The sequence below is a fragment of the Camelina sativa genome, chromosome 6 (genome assembly GCF_030686135.1).
Source record: "Camelina sativa cultivar CO46 ecotype springtype chromosome 6, ASM3068613v1".
Classification (NCBI taxonomy): domain Eukaryota; kingdom Viridiplantae; phylum Streptophyta; class Magnoliopsida; order Brassicales; family Brassicaceae; genus Camelina; species Camelina sativa.
In genome coordinates, this window is record NC_141885.1 from 3,486,281 (window position 1) to 3,506,054 (window position 19,774).

The window sequence follows — 19,774 nt, forward strand, 5'->3', positions numbered from 1 at the left end:
AACAAGGCCCTGCCCAATAAATTACATTCAATATAAATACACAACAATCACACAGTATCCCTAAATCATCTCCATCATCTCCTCAAAGACGACTGACTGCTACTCCACAAAAAGGAACATGATGCTAAACATACAGGCGGTGAACCATGTTAATCCAGGTGATTGCATTTTCCTGTTTAAGTATTCTAGATTCTTTGTTCCTGATCTAGGTGATTCGTTTCTTTAGTTTAGTTAAAGTAGCATATCTCAATCTTGTACGATGATGGTAGATTGACTATTCTCATTCGTTCACCATGGAGATATTAGATTGGTTACTCAAATTCCTAGATACGGATTGATATAAACCTAGATTTGGTTACTCTCATCTCAAATTAAATTTTGATCTGGTTACTCTCATCTCAAATTAAATTTTGATCTGCTTTCGTCAATGGAAACAATAAGTTTGAAAAAAAACCATATACTTGTTATAATAGGCGTTAAATACTAATAAAATTTGGATGTTTTCCATTGTAGCTGCTTGGCCAGGGAATAAGTGGAAAAAGTCAATTACTTTGATTTGGTAACTAAAGAATATGTAAGTAAAGTAGCAAGGAAGACAATGTTAATTCTTTATCCTCACAAAATTCCTAAAGAAGTTTCTCCACGAATGAGATACCTCGGTATCCGAATGTTTTCAACATTTAAGGTTAGTGAGCCTCGACTTTTTTTACATTTATGCTTTCACATTTTACTGTTATTTAATTTTAACTTTAATTTTTCTTTTCTTTTGCATGTGATCATGGACAAATACTTCGCGGAAAATCTATAATTTGTTTCCTTCAACAACATTTCGTTTAGTTTTTTATTTTGTAGGCTGGAAATGATTTATTATTACTATTGTTTCGTAAACAAATATTGTAAGGTTACGTGACAAAGTCTGCAAGGTTTACAAAAGTTCGCAAGGTTACGCGATGTAAGGATTTTTTTTTTATAAAGAATTTTACAGATTTTTACAATGTTTTTAAACGGTTTTAAAAGAGTATATCAAAGAATTATACATGATTTATAAATAGTTTTAAAAGATTTAACAACGTTTTAAAAGATTTTAAAATGGTTTTACAAAGTAGAAATGGTTTTTTAAAGAATATTACAAGGTCTTAAATTGTTTTTAAATGGTTTTTAAAAGATTTTCAAAGGTTTTACAAGTTGTTTATAATGTTTTATAATAGAGTATTTACGTGGATATACATGCTTTCTATACCGTCTTACAAACTTGTTTATAATGTTTTAAAACAGTAAAATCTAAAAAACACTCTTTGTAAATGAAGTTTAAAGCACCGCGTAGACTGAAATATTTTAAAAAGAAAACAACAAATTCAAGTTGAATTAATGAGAGAGATAGAGAGTTAGATAGCAACTAAACAACTTGATTTGTTGTGTCCACACTGGCCACACCTACTGCATTTGTATTGTTTTGAATTTGTCTTAACCTTTCCATGTTCCCATGAACTAGGTATTCTCTTTTTCTTTCGCCTGCCACTAGGTATACGTGTAGAAGGTGGCCGAATAGAAGTACTAACACTCTCTGGAATATCCCAATACTCCATATCACCTACTGGGTGAATGCTCTCTGAATATGCTAAATGCCATTCTGTAAATAAAAAAGCAAGATAAGCGCTATAAAACTTTGTTTAACCTTTGAAAAACCTTGTAAAACCTTTTAAAAACAATTTATAAACCTTATACACAACTTGTAAAACCTTTTAAAACCATTTTAAAACATTGTAAAAACTTGTCGGATCCTTCACTTGTGCAAACTTTTCAAAACCCAAGTAAAGAAGAGAGTTATAGCCTTTCAGTGAAATGATAATCATCAACAAACATGTTTTCATTGAGATTGATATGTTTGGCAGCAGCAATTCCATGTGGACAAGGGAATTTTCAATATCAAACATACAGCATGTGCATATCCTTGTGTCCCAAATTCACCACATACGTCTTTAAGCCTACTTTAACCTCGAACACAATTTCATTTACTTGACAAATTTCAAGCCAGCGTGTAGTTTCATTATAAGATGCATTCATCTTCTTCCCCAAATTTGGAGTAACAACATAAGGATGTCGACAACTCTCCTCAAGTTGCTCATTAAACCACCTAGTCAAAATAGACCTGATTGTCTGAAACAAACAGACAATTGGATACTCGCGAGTCTCTTTCAACAAGGAGTTAATGGACTCAGCACAATTAGATGTCATGATGTTGTACCAGTTAGAAGGAGAATATGCACAAGACCATTTCCTAATATCAGCTTCGAAAGATATTCTCCAAGTTCTGGGTCACCATTGGAGATTTGACTGAACAAATAATCAAATTCATATAAAGTGCAAGCTCTTAAAGCATCATGAACAACTGGAAGAAGAGGAGCAGAAGCTCTAAATCGTTTTTCCAGGTTCTTTTGCAAGTGGAAAGTGCAGATCCCATGATAAGCATGTTCATAATTTACTAAAAGCGCAGTTGCAATTGAAGAAGCCCGATCAGACACAAAAACTAGATCTTTTTCATCAGGTATAATAGTCTTCAAACACCGCAAAAACCAGTCCCATGATGCATCATTCTCAAAATTAACAAAGACAAAAGCAATAGGATACAATACAACTAAAAATTACCATCCTGAGCTGATGCAGCAAGCAAAGTCCTTTTAAATTTTGATTTCAAATGGGCGCCATCAATAGAAATAACTTTTTTCATCAACTTAAAACCTCTAATTGATGCACCAAAAGCCAGAAAAGCATATTTAAACTTATTAGTAAAATCAACTTTGATGTAAGTATAGAACCTGGATTCTTCTTTTCTATCATGTGGAACCAACTCGGTAAAACCTCATAACTATCAGCAGGTAAACCATAGCAAGTTCTGATGCATGTTCTTGAGCTTTCCATGCTTTTGAGTACGAGACACCAACTCCATGGTCATTCCTAAAAATTTCCATGAGCTGTTTAGGTCTGAGAGGAAGCTTTCCTCCTACAAAATGATTACTAACCATACCAGCCAAAGTCCTTGCAAATGCTTGGCGATGATTAACATTCTTGAAAGCAGAGTCACTGTTGTGATGACTAATATACTTTTGAATCACAAAGCTATCTGAAGCTTTAACCTTAGTTGCACGTAGCCTCCAACTACATTTTTCATCAATACAATGAAGAACATACCTCTTGTTGTCTGATTTTTTAGTACGAAACTCAAAACTATGCTTGACTGCATACATCCGCATCTGACTTCTCATTAATGTTTTATCTTTGAATAACTTCCCACAAAACAGTGAATCAACATCAGTTATACCAGTTGAGTGTGAAGAACCAGATGTTGTTATGTTACGTCTAATCCGCTGATTATGCATACTACATGTTTCATATCCACAATCATCAATGGTAGGATATTGACTTGAAGAAGCAATAGGAGAACAATAAAAACGAGGAATACTCTCAACATATGGATTTGGTATTGTTTGACCCTGAAAGTACAAATCAACGAATTTTTAAAAAAATTTGTAAAGTATTTAAAACGTTTTACAAGTGATTTCAAAGGATTTTATAATGTTTACAACTGTTTTCAAAGGTTTTTTAAAGATTTTCAATGGATTTAGCAAAGGTTTAAAAGTTTTTATAAAAGTAATTAAAATATTTATGCCTTTGTAAGTTACCTGAGTTTGAGTAGCAGTAGCACTAAAATCATCATCAGTGGCATTATATTGGCTTGGTATAATTTCTTCTACTTTGTCGTCAAACTGAAATCAAGCCAATATAGCACTAAAATCTCTTCTACTTTGTCGTCTCTTCTTCTCCAATCGTGTAATCATCATCAGTGGCATTATATTGGCTTGAAGATAATATACCAAGCCAATCATCATTAGTGGCATTATAGTAGCACTCTCGACAAATGGATTTGGTATTGTTTGGGCCTGAATGTACAAATCAATAGATTTAAAATAGATTTGTAAAGTATTTAAAACATTTGACAAGTGTTTTCAAAGGTTTTTTATAGTGTTTAAATGGTTTTAATAAAGGTTTTAAAAGGGTAAAAAGGTAATTATAACATTTATGCTATTGTAAGTTACCTGAGTATGAGTAGCAGTGTAAACGTCAATAACATTCCTAACAAACAGAGTTGAGCTAGTTTGATCCTAAAAGGATTTGTAAAGTATTTAAAACGTTTTACAAGTGTTTTCAAATGATTTTATAAGGTTTAAATTTTTAAAGTATAAAGTTACCTGAGTATGAGGGGGTGAAGTAACAGCATTAATACTCTCAATAAAAAGAGTAGAGCTAGGTTGGCCCTGATTAATGATTAAGAAACATTCCTCAAGAAACAATCAGTTACTTTCCTAAAACAATATTAGAAAAAATAAGAGAATGAGTTAACTAAACAGTATTGTGCATATTTGAGCATAAAAGCTTCAAGTTGAATAACTCCTCCACTTTGTGCATATTTGAGCATAAAAGCTTCAAGTTGGCTATCATTTCTAATAAAGATCGGAATACAACCTATGGTAGCAGTCATAGCAGGCAATGTATAACTAATCTTTAAACATTGTGCCTGAATATCAATGGCAAAATCTTCTAGAAGAACCTTTACCAACTCACTAAATCTAGTTTTCTCATCAATGTTAATCAAAGAAGCTCCCCTTGAATCCCAAATTCCCAATGAATATTGTTCTTCAACTTCCACAATCCACATACTGAATACAATTCAATAATTTTAAAACCCAAACAAGTCATGAGAAAACAAACCAATATCACAAATTACAAAACTACAATAGAAGAACAACAATTCAAATTAAAACTTCATATTCCCAAAAAAAATCCAGCAACTATATCAAAGAACAACTGTAGGTTTCGACAGATCTATTAAAGGACTTTATAATCACGAGCAGATCTAAAAAACAAGTAATTTAGACCTAACAAATTGTGACATCAAATTTGAAATAGAAACAACAATCTAATAGGTAAGACAAAATTGAAATTGAAATTGAAATTGAAATTAAAATACAGAAACAAGCTTACACGATTGGAGAAGAAGAGACGACAAAGTAGAAGAGAGAACTAAGAGGAAAAACGACGGAGAAGGAGAGATGACAACGGAGACGGAGAGATGACGACAGAGAATGTCTACGACGGAGAAGGAGAGATGACGACGGAGAAGGTCGACAACGAATAAGATTGTCGGAGTAGTGTGAAATGTAATGGATGGCAAAATTGTCTTTATGAAATAAAAGAATGGTATAATTAAAAATAGTCACTATAAGGGGCATTTTTAAAAACGAGTATCAAAGAAGGGGCATTAGTAAGAAATTCTCTTTATTTTATTAAGTGATATATAACTTACCTATTTCTTTTAACATGTTCACAAATAATTCTTTCTATAATTTTCATTATACACTCGTCATATCTTGCATCTTCTCTCTTTTCACATTTGATTATCTAACTCACTTATAATATATTGATTATAAAGACATATCATAACTATTTTTCATCTTTTTCATCTTTCTATACTCTTTTTTTTTATCGATTGAGTATTTATTACTTACTAACGTAGATGTAAAAAAAAGAGAATTTTACCCAAACTGCCATGAACATTAGCAAACATTCTCACCAATATAATTCCTTCTCTTGGTTGACACATAACATATGTAAGAATACTATTATAACCTTTATCCTTCTTACTCAAAATTAAATCTAAAAAAATATTTTCTACTGTGTTTAAGAAGAATTGATATAATGTAAAAATATTAATTAATAGCTTCATCGGTAAATGTAAAACTCTTTCATTTGATGTATAATGGTGGAACGACTTTCTCTCCTAATAATTCTCTAGTTCTCCGTCTGTATCATCTTTTCATCTTCTTCATTAGCAAACCGTCATCTTTGCATGTAATGATGGATTTCTTCATCCACTCAATTTCTTCATATGTTGGAAGTCAATTTTTGGATTTGCTAACATAATAGTTGTCCACTTTGCAGGTCATCGAAGCATGAGGACCAGATCCACCAACATATGTTCTCGTCCACTGTTAATTTCCACTTCTTTATATAAGGTCGACCATATCTTACTACGGCATCCAATTTCTATCCATTTCTAGCAAATCAAGTTTTCCACCACCTTGTAGATCTTCTCATCCTATGGACCATATCCCAAAACCTAGATTATTCTCCACAACTATAAAATCTCCTTTCTCATTTACGTATTGCTAATCATATCTAACAAATCATGTGTCTACCCTGCAGGCCTTTTCATTCGATGGACCAGATAAAAAAAAAAAGTTCTTGTCCACCGCTATTATGTCTTCCGTTCTCAGTTTTTGGTATGGTATTTTATTTTGCTGGCAAACCAAAAAAACTTCAAAACCTTGTTGTTCTAAAGACGGTGGACCAAATTCATCATAAAATGTTCTTGTCCACAATTATCATCTCCTTCGGTTGAGTAGATAATATCCATCGGGCCAGACGAGCTTGTTCATTGTTGCCACATGTCAGATGAAGAAGCAAGAACTAGGAATGGTGTGCCTCCTCTCATCTACATTCAGATCCAACAGTTAAGGTATATGTGAACCATTATTATTTCAGTCGTTTGGTCCATTTGTAACAAAAACCCAACTTGTCCCCATTGCAGGTTTGATGATGCCACAGGCAAAATATTTGTTGTCCCTCTGGTGGACTAGTTTCAATAGTCAAAGTATATGTCCACCCTTACTATTTCAATCGTTTGTTTTAGTGGATTACTTTCAGCAGTCACAGTATATGTCCACCATTATTATGTCCACCATTTGTAACAAAAACCTAACTTGTCCTCATTGCAGGTCTCATGACGATGCATGCACTGGAAATGTTGTGCCTCCGGTGGACCGGTTTCAACAGTCAAGGTATGTCCACCCTTATTGTGCTTGTCCTTTGTTTGGTTTGGTTATCCATTTTTTTTAGTGGATTATATTTTTTTTGGTTATACATTCTTTGTAGTTACCATTGATATTCTTAACTTTTGTGTCTATCGCTAACAACAACTCAACTTGTCATCACTGCAGTTTTGTTGACGGCGTATTCACTTAAAATATTGCCGCCCTGGTGACCAGGTACAACTGCCAAGATAGATGTCCTCTCCTTGGTGGACCATTTTTGTTTGACTTAGACGAACTTGTTTGTTGTTGTACAAAAACTCAGTATGTAACAATGATTATTCAGCCACCACCAAATCGACCAACTCTTCACCAATCATCTTCTTTAGATCTATTTAGATTTACTCCTAAACAATAACATCATTAAGAAGCATTAACTCTCATTGCTCTTTAATACACTTAAACCCATAATTGAAAGAGAATCATTGCTATTAATTCGTGTCACATCATCATTCCTTCAAACCTTTCAAATTGTTCATGTTCTCCCTTTTCCTCCTTTAATGAAGGGGTAGTTATGTCTTTTACTATATTCCCGTTAGTAAAAAGTGGCATTTTGCGGAAGAAAATTTAGAAAATGGCAATTCTAACAATTTTTCTTTTAAAAGTGGCATTTATGGCCAAATTCCCTAAACAAAATCATAGAGAATATTCGTACCCTTTGATAGTGTTGTACTACACGTAAATTTTGCTTCATAATAATAAATCTCATAATTAGACTCGTTTATATCTTTAAACATCATATTATAACATCAAATACTACATTTTATCTTAACTGTTTGACAAAAAAAATTAATATATATAATTTTTCTACTTTAAATGTATAATCTACTATCTTTCTAGTTTCTATATAGTGTTCTTTTATTTTGATTCTCCTAAATCTACAAACTCATAATCTTTTAAATATGTGTATTTATCCAAAAATATAATTCTTTTAATAATTTAATTAAAATTCTACAATCTAGCACTACTATTATAATTGTTTTTGTTACAAATAACTTTCTCAAATTATTTCTTAATATTTTTTCATTATTTTTTTATGTGTGTGAGTGATGTTGAGAATAAGTTTTCTTGAATAAGTTTTATTTCAAGTAACTATATACATTTCTCTTAATATATACATTATTTAAGTTTTGAGCACTTGATTAATATTTCTCTTTTTTTTTTGGATTTACCTTTGTTTAACAAATTTCACCATTTTCAGTTTTGACAACGATAAAGAACATAGATCACTCAAAAAAATTTAATTATTTATATTATTTAGAATTCAAATAATAATATGACCAAATCGTTCTGGTTTTAAAATGAATTTATAATTTAATACTAACAAACATAGTCTCAAGTTTTTAATACATATATATTATTAATTATAACTAAAAATAATAATATACACCAACTTTTAATTGATAGCATGAATTTAATTTCACACCAAAAACTGAATAACCTCTTGATTTAAAAAAGCCTTTAAAATTTTTGTGTTTCTTTTTTAAAAAAAAACTCTTTAAAGTAAACCAAAAACAAATGGAAAAAAAACATACAACCATACAAAAAATCAAAGTAAATTAGGAATAGAGATTACATAAATATAAAATTAGATTTGTTATATATTTTAATAATGAAATTTGTTATAAGAATGATTAAAATATATTTTTAAATTAAAATGTTTGGTTTTTTAAAGTAACTGAAAAGGAATATTGTTTAGGTCAATTAATCCATTGGCATCTCGAGTTTACATCAGCATTTTTTTTTAAAGTACTTCTCTATTTTAATATATAGAAGGTAGTTAGTTACTTATTAGTAGCAATTTACCACTGGCTTTATTGGTATCTAAAATTGTTACTATTATTTACAAATGATTGCAATTTTGCTACGATATTTTAATTTTAATTTTTATCACTAATTAGTAACTAATCGTTGCAAATATTTGCTACAAATTATATACGTGATATATGGCTAAGCTATATCATCCAAAATCTGTAACTTCAATTAATTAGTTAATGATAATTCCAAAATTTATCATAATATCAATGTCTAAATCTTAAGAAAATAAATCTAAATCCAACTTTTTGGCAATTCAAATATACACGATATAGAATCCGACATATTCTTTTCATCGAGTAGTTATATATCTATATAACGATATAAACATCTTAAGGTTTAATTGTTTAACATTCACAAAAGCAAACACTTTCTACTCCTTAGTCGACTTCTTCTTCGTCCTCCTTGTCATCTTGGACTTGATAGGTAAAGAAAGAGCTAAAATTAACAAAAAATTTGGACGTGGGTAATAAACATAACCAAAGTCCAAATCAAGTGTTTTACTAAGAATATTAAGAAGTTGGATATTGTATATCAAGCTAGAATTACATCAAAGAGCTTCGATCTTCTTCTTAGAGAAACTTTTCTACTCTATAGTGGACTCCTTCTCTTCGTCCTCTTAGTCATCTTGGACTTGTTGTGGGTAAAAAAAAGCCAAAATAAACCACAAAATTTGGGTGAGAGGTTTTTTAATTTGTTACAAAGAACAAAGAATCTAGAGCAACTTTACGTACATGATGATGAGCGATATCTTATCGTTGCGCCTGGTGGCGGCATAGCTATAACAACTGCAGTATTCTCTCCTCACCGGTCACAACCACCAACAAGTTCAAAGGCCTGCTCTACAGCGCCTTCTCCAAGAATACAAAATGAGAGCATTTCTGGAAAATGATTTTACCCTTCTCGTAGATGAATTATTAGTTTGTTAAAAACCTTTTCAATTAATAGGACGGATTAATCTACTGCCATGACAGATAGAAACGTAGAGCATAATGGTCTAGTAGCTTCTCTTTAATTTTTTCCTTTTTCTTAAGAAGAGATATAATGGTGTAATAGCTAGAGCGGGATTAACTATGGAACAACCAAAGCAATTTGGATCAGAAAGAAAGATGAATACTTTGAAGCCATGATGATGACAAGTACAAGAAGTAGAAGCTAAAGCGTTATTATAAGTAAATATGGTTATAAGATTTAGTCAAATTTCAAGAAATTAAAAACAAATATATTGAGATAACTACTATAGCAATAGGCAATACGATAAATCCTAATAAAATAATTTAAGATGATAAAATAAAATAATGTGGATTCATTGTAAAAAAAAAACTAATCAAAACAAACTTGTAACACCATGGAAAACAAACTTTGCATAATCTGATCTAACTGATTAAATCACGTTCGTGATCAAATCTGTTGGATTCATACTCACCATCCTTGCCCATCCATCTGCCGATAATCATCGAAGTAGGTATCATTGAAGAGATCTTCTTCATCCTCCTCCTCCTCAAGCTCCTCAGGTTCATCGAAGAAATTATCGTTGTCGTGACCATCATGGAGTAGATTTTCAAGAGCATCTACCACAGCCTCAGCTGCGTCAAGGTCAACTATAATCTGATCTAAACCTCTCTCATCATACTGATCCATTCGCACGCAGTCTTCCATAAAATTTTCGTTGAAGAGATCATCGTCTTCCTTATCAATAATTGGCTGATTGTTGAAAACTTCTCCATCCATTTTTTTTTTCTCTCTCAAGTTCGGGCGAAAAGATTAGGGCACACAACACACAATACACTTATTTATATATAAGATTGTCGACGACAAAATATCACCTTACTTTTTTATTTTATTTTATTAAGAGTTGAAATAATTACAAACCTTAAGTTGTAAACAATAATATATTTTTTTTTAATCTCAGTTGCTCGTGTATTTGACAAAGAATTATTTTCAGATTGTTTCTATTTTTAGTTTTTTCCATAAAGAACTTTCATAACTGTTAAATCATGACTGTATTATAACAAATAGTTTACCTCAGATGGTGCATGACACTATGCATTATACGTTTATTAGTGTCAATAAATAATTTTAACAGGGGATGTATGGCCAACTAGCAAATAATGTGTTCATCTCTCTCTCTTTTCGCTAAACAGAACAATAAGGAAAAAAAATTATTAAAATTACTGAATGAAATCGAAACTTATTAAACGTAGCTTTGTGAGATTTGACGACGCTTCAAGATAAGAGAGAAATCAAGATCGAACATTTGGATCTCTAGGCCGATTCCATCGCCAACAACTACCACTAAGCGTCCTCTGCTTAAGACCCCGTTCTTGATCAGTTCCGCTGACAACATCTTACCCCGAAGACGCGACATAAGAATCTCAACCATGTTTTGTCTCAACTCTCCCATGGAGAACCAAAATACAGGAACTTGAATACCCTGACCAATGACTGATCCTTTAACTCCAAAAAACCTGTAATCAGAAACGAGCAGAGCATGCTAAGCTTTTAAACAACCCTACAGAAACAAATGTAATCAGAAAGCTACTCACTCTTTTTTCAACATGGTGTACATTATTACTCCTGGACTTTTAACTGAGAACTGATACCTGAATGATCCAAAACAACCAAGCTAATGTAGAAGCTAACTCAAACCACATTGCAAGTTCTGAACACAAATATTGGAAACAAAGCAAAGCTACAACACTACAAGAAAACATGTCATAGCCGACTACATTTTACGACTATTATTCAGTCGCTAAATTTAGCGACTACTTGGTTACTCCGTTACGACTATTTTACGACTAAATAAAAACGATCGTACAATAGTCGCTAAATTGCGACCAAATTCAGTAGTCGTCAAAATAGTCGCTATTTAACGACTACGTTACGACTAATATATAGAATTATAAATGCAGTCGTAACCTTGTCGTTATATAGTCCCTCAGTTACGACTATCTAGGTAGACGCATACAAGTCACCAAATTAGGCGACTATATTACGATAATATCGGCGGGTCGTACAGGTTGTCGCGTAGTAGTCGTTATTTAGCGATTATTATGCGACACTTTCGGTGGGTCGTAACGTAGTCGTATAATAGTCGTAAAATATCGGTATTATAATTCACGTTTTTTTTGTTTGGGGGGTTGGTGTACTTGTATTATGCGACTGAATTTTAATAGTCGCTTGGTAGTCGCCAAAATTGCCTATATATACCAGCTTCACCACTTCTTCTCTCTTCACTCACCATTTCTTCTCTTCTCACTCAATAAACACAAACACATTTCCGAAAATTAAAAAAAAAATCTTCCAAAAAAAAAAAAAAATCTATTACTCTTGTATAATGTCTGGGAATTACAATTATAGTAATTCTCGAGAGTGGATGTATAAGAGGTTCGATGAAGTGACGGGCAATTTTTCGGCGGAGTTTACAACGGGGATGGAGCAATTCATGGCATTTGCAAATAGTCAATCTCTAGCACAGAATAATGGGGGTATGTTCCAATGTCCTTGTAGTCGTTGTAAGAACAATAAATTTATGTCGGGAAAAAGAATTTGGAATCATCTTTTTAGCAATGGATTTATGCCTGATTATTATATTTGGTATAAACATGGGGAAGAAATCAATATGGATATAGGAACAAGTTATGTTGGTAGTGATCAAGAAGTAGATAATGTAGATGTGGGTAATGTAGTAGAAAATCCATATGTTGATATGGTGAATGATGCATTTCGTTATAATGTGGGGTTAGATGATAACTATCATGAGGGTAGTTCTCAAAATGTAGAAGAACCAATACGTAATCATTCAAAGAAATTCTACGACTTGTTAGAAGGCGCAAAAAATCCATTATACGATGGTTGCCATGAAGGTCACTCACAATTATCGTTAGCTGCTCGAGTCATGCAAAATAAGGCGAAGTATAATATGAGTGAAAAGTTAGTGGATTCGGTGTGCGAAATGTTGAATGAGTATTTACCAAAAGGAAACCAGGCAACGGGTTCACATTACGAGACGGAAAAATTAATGTTCAATTTAGGTCTCCCATATTATACAATTGATGTTTGTATTAACAATTGTATGATATTCTGGAAAGATGACGAAAAGGAAAAGACTTGTCTGTTTTGTGGTGCCCAAAGATGGAAGCCAAAGGATCCTCGACGTAGAACCAAAGTACCATACAGTCGTATGTGGTATCTACCTATTGCTGATAGATTGAAGAGGATGTACCAGAGCCACAAAACTGCGGCGGCGATGAGATGGCATGTTGAGCACAAATCTAAGGAGGGAGAAATGTGTCATCCTTCAGATGCGGCGGAGTGGAAATATTTTCAAGAACAAAATCCTCGATTTGCAGAAGAACCCCGTAACGTTTATCTTGGATTATGCACTGATGGGTTCAATCCGTTTGGCATGTCTCGTAATCATTCATTGTGGCATGTGATCTTGACTCCATACAATCTACCCCCTGGTATGTGCATGAACGAAGAGTTCTTGTTTCTTACAATTTTGAATTCTGGGCCAAATCATCCGCGAGCTAGTCTGGATATCTTCCTCCAACCTTTGATTGAGGAGTTAAAAGAGTTGTGGTCTACTGGAGTCGATGCATACGATGTTTCCTTGAATAAAAATTTTAATCTAAAGGCAGCGCTAATGTGGATGATAAGTGACTTTTCGGCGTATGGCATGTTATCAGGATGGACAACCCATGGAAAATTGTCTTGTCCAGTTTGCATGGAAGATACAAAGTCGTTTTATCTCCCTAATGGAAGGAAGGTGTGTTGGTTTGATTGTCATCGAAGATTTCTTCCTCACGGTCATCCATTAAGGAGGAATAAGAAAGACTTCCTCAAGGGAAAAGATGCTTCGAGAGATTATCCACCTCAGTCGTTGACCGGTGAGCAAGTTTATTATGAGCGGTTGGCTGAAGTAAAACCACCAAAAACCAAGGATGTTGGTGGAAATGGTCATGAAAAGAAGACTGCTGGCTATGGGAAGCAACACAACTGGCATAAGTTAAGCATCTTATGGGAGCTGCCTTACTGGAGAGACCTCAATCTTCGACACAATATTGATGTGATGCATACAGAGAAGAACGTTTTGGATAACATCATGTATACTCTTATGAGTGTGAAGGGTAAATCAAAAGACAACATCATGTCAAGATTGGATATACAAAATTTTTGTTCTCGGCCACAACTACATATTGATAGTGATGGTAAAGCTCCTTTCCCACCCTACACTTTGACAGAAGAAGCGAGAACAAGTTTACTAGAATGTGTCAAACATTCGGTGAGATTTCCTGATGGCTATTCGTCAGACCTAGCTAGTTGTGTTGATATGGAAAATGGAAAGTTTTCAGGCATGAAGAGTCATGACTGCCATGTTTTTATGGAACGACTACTTCCATTTATCAATTTGAGAATCACACTTTTTAAGTGTAAGTGGTATGACCCTGAACCAATAAATCTTGATTATGATGTCGAAGATGCAGAACCAGAAGATGAATTTCAATGTAATTTATCATCTTCAGACGATGAAGTAGATGAAGACGAAGATCCTCCTAACTAATTATGCTTGTGTAAAATATTTGTATCAATTTGGATAATTATGCTTGTATCAAATATTATTAATAATTATGTTTCTATTAAAATAAATAATTATGTGTTTATATTAAATTGTAAATTATGACTAATTAGTTTCAAAATATTGAACTTTTAGTTTCTAAATATTAAACTTTTAGTTTAATTATTGTGACTAATTAGCGACTAATTAGGGACTAATTAGCGACTAAATTAAAAAAATATGAATTAATTAATCTCAACCCAAATAAATCCGGGAAACCAAAATAATTTCCCCCTAAACCAAAATTATTTCCCCCAAAACCAAAAAAAATTCGATTTTCCCCTTTACCTAAAACCTAATTTTTCCCCCAAAACCAAAACAAAAATCCCTAATCCGAAACTTTCCTCTTCTCTTCTTTTCGATAACTCCGAAACTCTCCTCTTCGATAACTCTTTGAAACTCTCCTCTTCCCGATTTCTCTTCTGAATCCCGATTTGCTTTCTCTTCTCTGTCTGTCTTTCTCATCTGTCTCCCGATTCTCTTCTTCACGATGGCTCCAACACAATCTGTAACGAAGTCTGCAACTAAGGCTCCGACCAAAGCTCCAGTTAAGCGAGGAAGAAAGAGGAAGATGGACCGTAATTTCTTCCAAAGAACCGAAGGGTCGACCCCCATCAAGGAAGCGAGAAGACCAAACCCTCTACCGCTACAATACAACTTTACGCCGGCAGCAGATTTGCCCCATCCTCAAACACCCCAAGAGCAAGACCACGTTTTCCCAAGACCCTCACCGTCAGGAGCACCACAGATCCGCAACTATCCACCGCCACAAACTCTTTTCCAGACCTCGGTGAACCAACAACGTCAGACTCAATAGCCTCTTTCGTCAGAGGAGGTCCAAAACAATCCGCGACAGTCTCCAGCTGATCCTCCACTACAAGACGCTCCACCGTCTCCAGCTGATAACTCTCAAGCTTAGAGTCGTCCATCATCTCACGGTAACAACTACCATGAAGGCTCTGAGGCTTCAAATCCAGAGCTCTAGGAGGACACGATTGTCACTCTAAATGCCCTGCTCAGAGTTCCAAACCGTGAGAAGTTTACCACCGTCCTCTCCCCCACACTGATGCCAAAGACGACCTGGTATTAATACATTCTTCTAATGAGCTTGTCTGTTTTGATTGTTTGAGGTGGTTAGTTTGAGGATGGTTAGTTTTAGAACATTAATCCGGAGCTTGTCTGAGGATGGTTAGTTTTGATTGTCTGTGATGCTCTTTGATGGTTAGTTTTAGTACATTGATGTCTGTTTACATTGTTCTTAATAGGTTTTATTTTTTGTTGAGCCGGTTTGTTGGTATAAGTACTCAATCAAACAAACTATAACTGATTTGTTGGTATAAGTACTCAATCTTTGATGGTTCTTAATAGGTTCTGTTTTGTGCCTATATATATGTATAAGTACTCAATCTTTTGACATCTGTTTTGTGTTGGACCTATATATATGTCTGTTTTGATTGTTCTTAATAGGTTCTGTTTTGCGTTGGTCCTATATATACATAAGTATAAGTACTCAATCTGTTTTGACATCTGTTTTGTGTTGGTCCTTATCTGTTTTAGAACATTGACATCTTTTTTGCTGTTTTGTGTTTGCAGGTTTACTCGTGACAAAAAATCGCGACTGGTAAGGAGCATTACTAAAAATTTTACAAATAAATTTGATGGTCCATACTACAGCTGGACATGTGTGCCTCGGGACAGACAACAGAGATGGTTCATCGAGTTTGCTGTACAGTTTTCTTCTCTCTTAACCTTTTCACATATAGGTTTACTTGTTGAGTTTCCACTAACATCATTATATTGTCTTTGCTATGTAGAAAACACACACATGGGATCCTTTGATTACTGGGACAGTTCAACAGTTTTTCGAGCTCATCTGCCAACGCCAGATGAAAGACATGATTTGCAATGCCAAGACTAGTGGAGAGCGACCAAAATGGATCAGAGATACTATTTGGCAAACAATGGTTGATTATTGGGAGACTGAAGAAGCACAACAAAGGAGTCTCACCTACTCTAAAGCTCGTATGTCTGATCGTGGTGGTCTTGGTCCTCACGTCCACTTATCAGGGCCAAAGTCTTATCAACAAATCCATACCGAAATGGTTAGTAACTTTTATATACCCATAAATTTTGTTTTTCTTTACATTTGGAGCTTTAAATGATGTCATAACCCTTGATTCTTTTGTAACATTGCAGGAAAGGGAATTGGGAAGACCGGTTAGTCTTGGTGAGGTTTTTATTAAGACACATACCAAGCCAGATGGTACTTATGTTGACCGGAAGGCGGAGCAAATCTCTCTCAATTATGAGAAGAACTTGCAGCAGAAGTTGTCCGACCTTGGGGAACATACTTCACAGCCTCCAGAGCTCACAGCAGATGATTACACAAACATCTTTATTCAGGTAAATATCACTTTTCACAACCCACATTGAATTATCTTTCGATTTCTACAGCCTCTTTATGTAGTGTTTTTCTCTTTGTTTTCTTGTAGTCTACTCAGAAAGATTCACGAGGAAACCTGTATGGAGTTGGAAGTCTTAAGCATACTCTTCAACCTCTTCTCAATGGCAAGGAAAACCAACAACAAGAGTCTGCAATGTTTCAGTCATTGCAAGAGTAAATGAGGGAAACTCAACGTCAAATCGAAGAGCAGGCTGCTTATAATTCTCGTCGTGATGCAGAGGTTGCTGCTCGTGATGCAGAGCTTGCTGCCCGTGAAGCACTACATTTCCAAGCTGTGGCTGAGCAGAAGGACAAGTTAGAGCATTTGTCCTTAGTCGAGAAGTACCTGCGCAAAACTGACCCTGCCTTTATAGAGTTTATGAAGACTCAATCAGTTGAAGCAACCACAGAGCCACTCTCAACCACACTTCCTGCAACAGCTCCACCTTCAAATCCGGTTCCTTCTCCATCTTCAAACAGTGATGCTTTTTAGGTTAACTTCTCACCTACAATTTCATAGACCAAACTAATTAGCTTGTCTCTTTTGTTGAGCTTGTCTCTTTTGTTGAACTTATCTCTTTTGTTGAGACACATGTATACTTGGTATGCATTTGTCTCTTTTGGTTTGTATATTTGTCTTGTGAGAAACTTGGTATTTTGGTTTGTATTATAAATCATGGTTAATATGACTTTATTGTCTTAATCTTGTTTTTGTTCTATTTACAATATTGGTTTCATAATATTTTGAGAAACAAGTACCAATTTCAATTTAAAACATTTATAAATTTGTTTTCCACAAAACATTAGTCGCTAAACAAATTAAAATTACATTATTAATTTGTTTAGAATAGTAGCCAAATAGTCGTAAATCAATAAGCATGTGACGACTACGTTACGACTACAAGCAAAATTACTGTATATCATGATTAGTCGTAAATCCGTCGTAACCGAGTCTTCAAATGTTACGACTACACTACGACTCCTTTACAACTGCCTATATAACTGCTGGTTAATCGTAACTCTGTTGTATCGTAGTCGTAATTATTTACGACTCTGTTACGACTATGTTTACGACTACGGAATTTTGTCGTACAATAATCGTTAAATAACGACTATTTTTACGACTAATTCTTTTACCGACTAAAGATTTACGACTACACGCTTTAGCCGTAACTGAGTCGTAAACAGCAAATTAGCGACTACTTAACGACTCTTACTGTAGTCGGGAATGGGCTGTTTTCTTGTAGTGCAATTTACCTTGTCTAGAGCCTTTCCTTGGTCCGAGCCAAGACTCTGTACAAAGACAGATTCACTAAATCAATTTCTCATGAAAACAAGGATGCAATTCAACAAATAGATATCTACTATAAAATTAATGTTTGGCTAAGTTGTTACTAAATTACTCAAAGCCAAAAGTTTCGTCTATCTTTAATCTCTTAGAGCATAAAAAAAACTTACTTTAAAAAACCTTGCAATACTGTGAAGAAGATCAACCATAACAGGAATTGTGATCCCACGAATCAACAGCGAGGTGACGATGATAAACACCCACCTGTACGTAATGTAACACATTCGAAGATAATAGTATATACCAAGATTGATCACAAAGTTACTTAATTTAAAGACAAAGCAGAACGGTATTAACCAATAACCATGTTTAGCAGTATAATAAAACTCTGTTGAAGATCATACCATTGAGAAAATGTGAAAGAGTTGAGTAACGTAAGCAAGTGATCAAGAGAAACAAGAACATCAGCAACGTTGTTTAACTCAAAAGCCCTAGAAACCGCAGATTGCAACAACCAGTCTATGACGGCGTCACCGGAACCAGGGAAGCTGCTCCTGAAGGTGGAGATGAATCGATCTGACGCAACCGTAGCTGGATGAGATTGGAAAACAGAGAGATGATTGCGAGAGAGATGTAGAGCCGATCCACCGTTGATGAACGAACTCTGGTGAATGATACTGTGGTAACTTCGGATTGATGGAGTAATTTCTTCTTCTTCTTCTTCACGAGGAGTCTGGTGAAGATGGGTTAGACATGAATAAGAGGATCGGTGATGTCGAGCTCTGAGCACCGACCTGAGGGATAAACAACGGACCAGTGACATCGATCGGTGAATTGGATTTACCGGTAAAGACGATTAGGGTTTAGGTTAACGAGACGAACAACATAAATTTGCATTTTGCATGATTAGAAATACATTTACAACTAAATTAAGTAGAAAATAATGACTATTTGTTGTTAAATAAAGGGTTTTGTGCAAAAAAACCCTAATTTTTCTTTTGCAATAAAACCCTCCACATGGTCAATACTACAATCTCAAAAGTCACCCGCAATATAACCCTTCTCTATATCAATGACGTGGCAATTCAAAATCTTGCTGTTTTGAAAACAAAAAAATTGGCAAAGGATTGATTTTTTTTTTTATAATAAAAATTAAATTAATGAAAACAAAAAAGTCTTATTCTTCAAAGTTAGATTAGGGAATTCTAATACCAAATTGATCTCAATATCTCGAATTTAGATTAGGGGCTTAGGTTTTGAAATTAGAAATTTCGTTTGCTGCATACAATATATATAATCAAAGGAAGAAGAAGACAAATATTCGAGCTCCTTGATCGGAGTTCTTGGGTCAATCTTTGCTCTTGGGATTACGCTGTTAGTGCCATTGATTCTGTTGAAGAAAAATGAAAAAAAAAAAAGAAGAAGATGAGGAAAGGGAGAAGAGATTTTTTTGTTTTATTTAATTTTTATTAAAAATTAAAAAACAATCAATGCTTTGCCGTCTTTTGTTTCCAAAACAGCAAGATTTTGAATTGCCACGTCATCGATACAGAGAATGGTTATATTGCGGGTGACTTTTGAGATTGTAGTATTGACCTGCATTAATTTGATGTGGAGGGTTTTCTTGCAAAAAAAAAATTACTTGGAGGGTTTTTTTGCACAAAACCCTTAAATAAAAATCC

At 34.1% G+C, this 19,774-nt stretch overlaps 2 protein-coding genes and 1 long non-coding RNA gene across 3 annotated transcripts; 2 read left to right on the forward strand and 1 right to left on the reverse strand.

Moving 5' to 3' along the window:
• The first annotated feature begins 59 nt into the window (after nt 1-59).
• On the forward strand, nt 60-988 carry LOC104790297 (uncharacterized). Its single transcript, XR_768670.3, has 3 exons — nt 60-158; nt 514-685; nt 838-988. It is a non-coding gene; the product is annotated as an uncharacterized LOC104790297 (long non-coding RNA).
• A 9,933-nt stretch (nt 989-10,921) lies between these two features.
• LOC104793924 (uncharacterized) lies at nt 10,922-18,915 on the reverse strand. Its single transcript, XM_087452888.1, has 6 exons — nt 18,497-18,915; nt 18,263-18,356; nt 18,062-18,097; nt 16,941-16,953; nt 11,288-11,330; nt 10,922-11,209 (listed from the first exon to the last, which is right to left on the reverse strand). Exons 1-6 carry the CDS (start codon nt 18,913-18,915, stop codon nt 10,936-10,938), a joined length of 879 nt encoding a protein of 292 aa, XP_087309014.1. The 3' UTR covers nt 10,922-10,935.
• On the forward strand, nt 12,079-14,307 carry LOC147942212 (uncharacterized). The gene has a single exon (XM_087455491.1). The coding sequence runs from the start codon at nt 12,079-12,081 to the stop codon at nt 14,305-14,307; it is 2,229 nt and encodes a 742-aa protein (XP_087311617.1).
• Nucleotides 18,916-19,774: the final 859 nt, after the last annotated feature.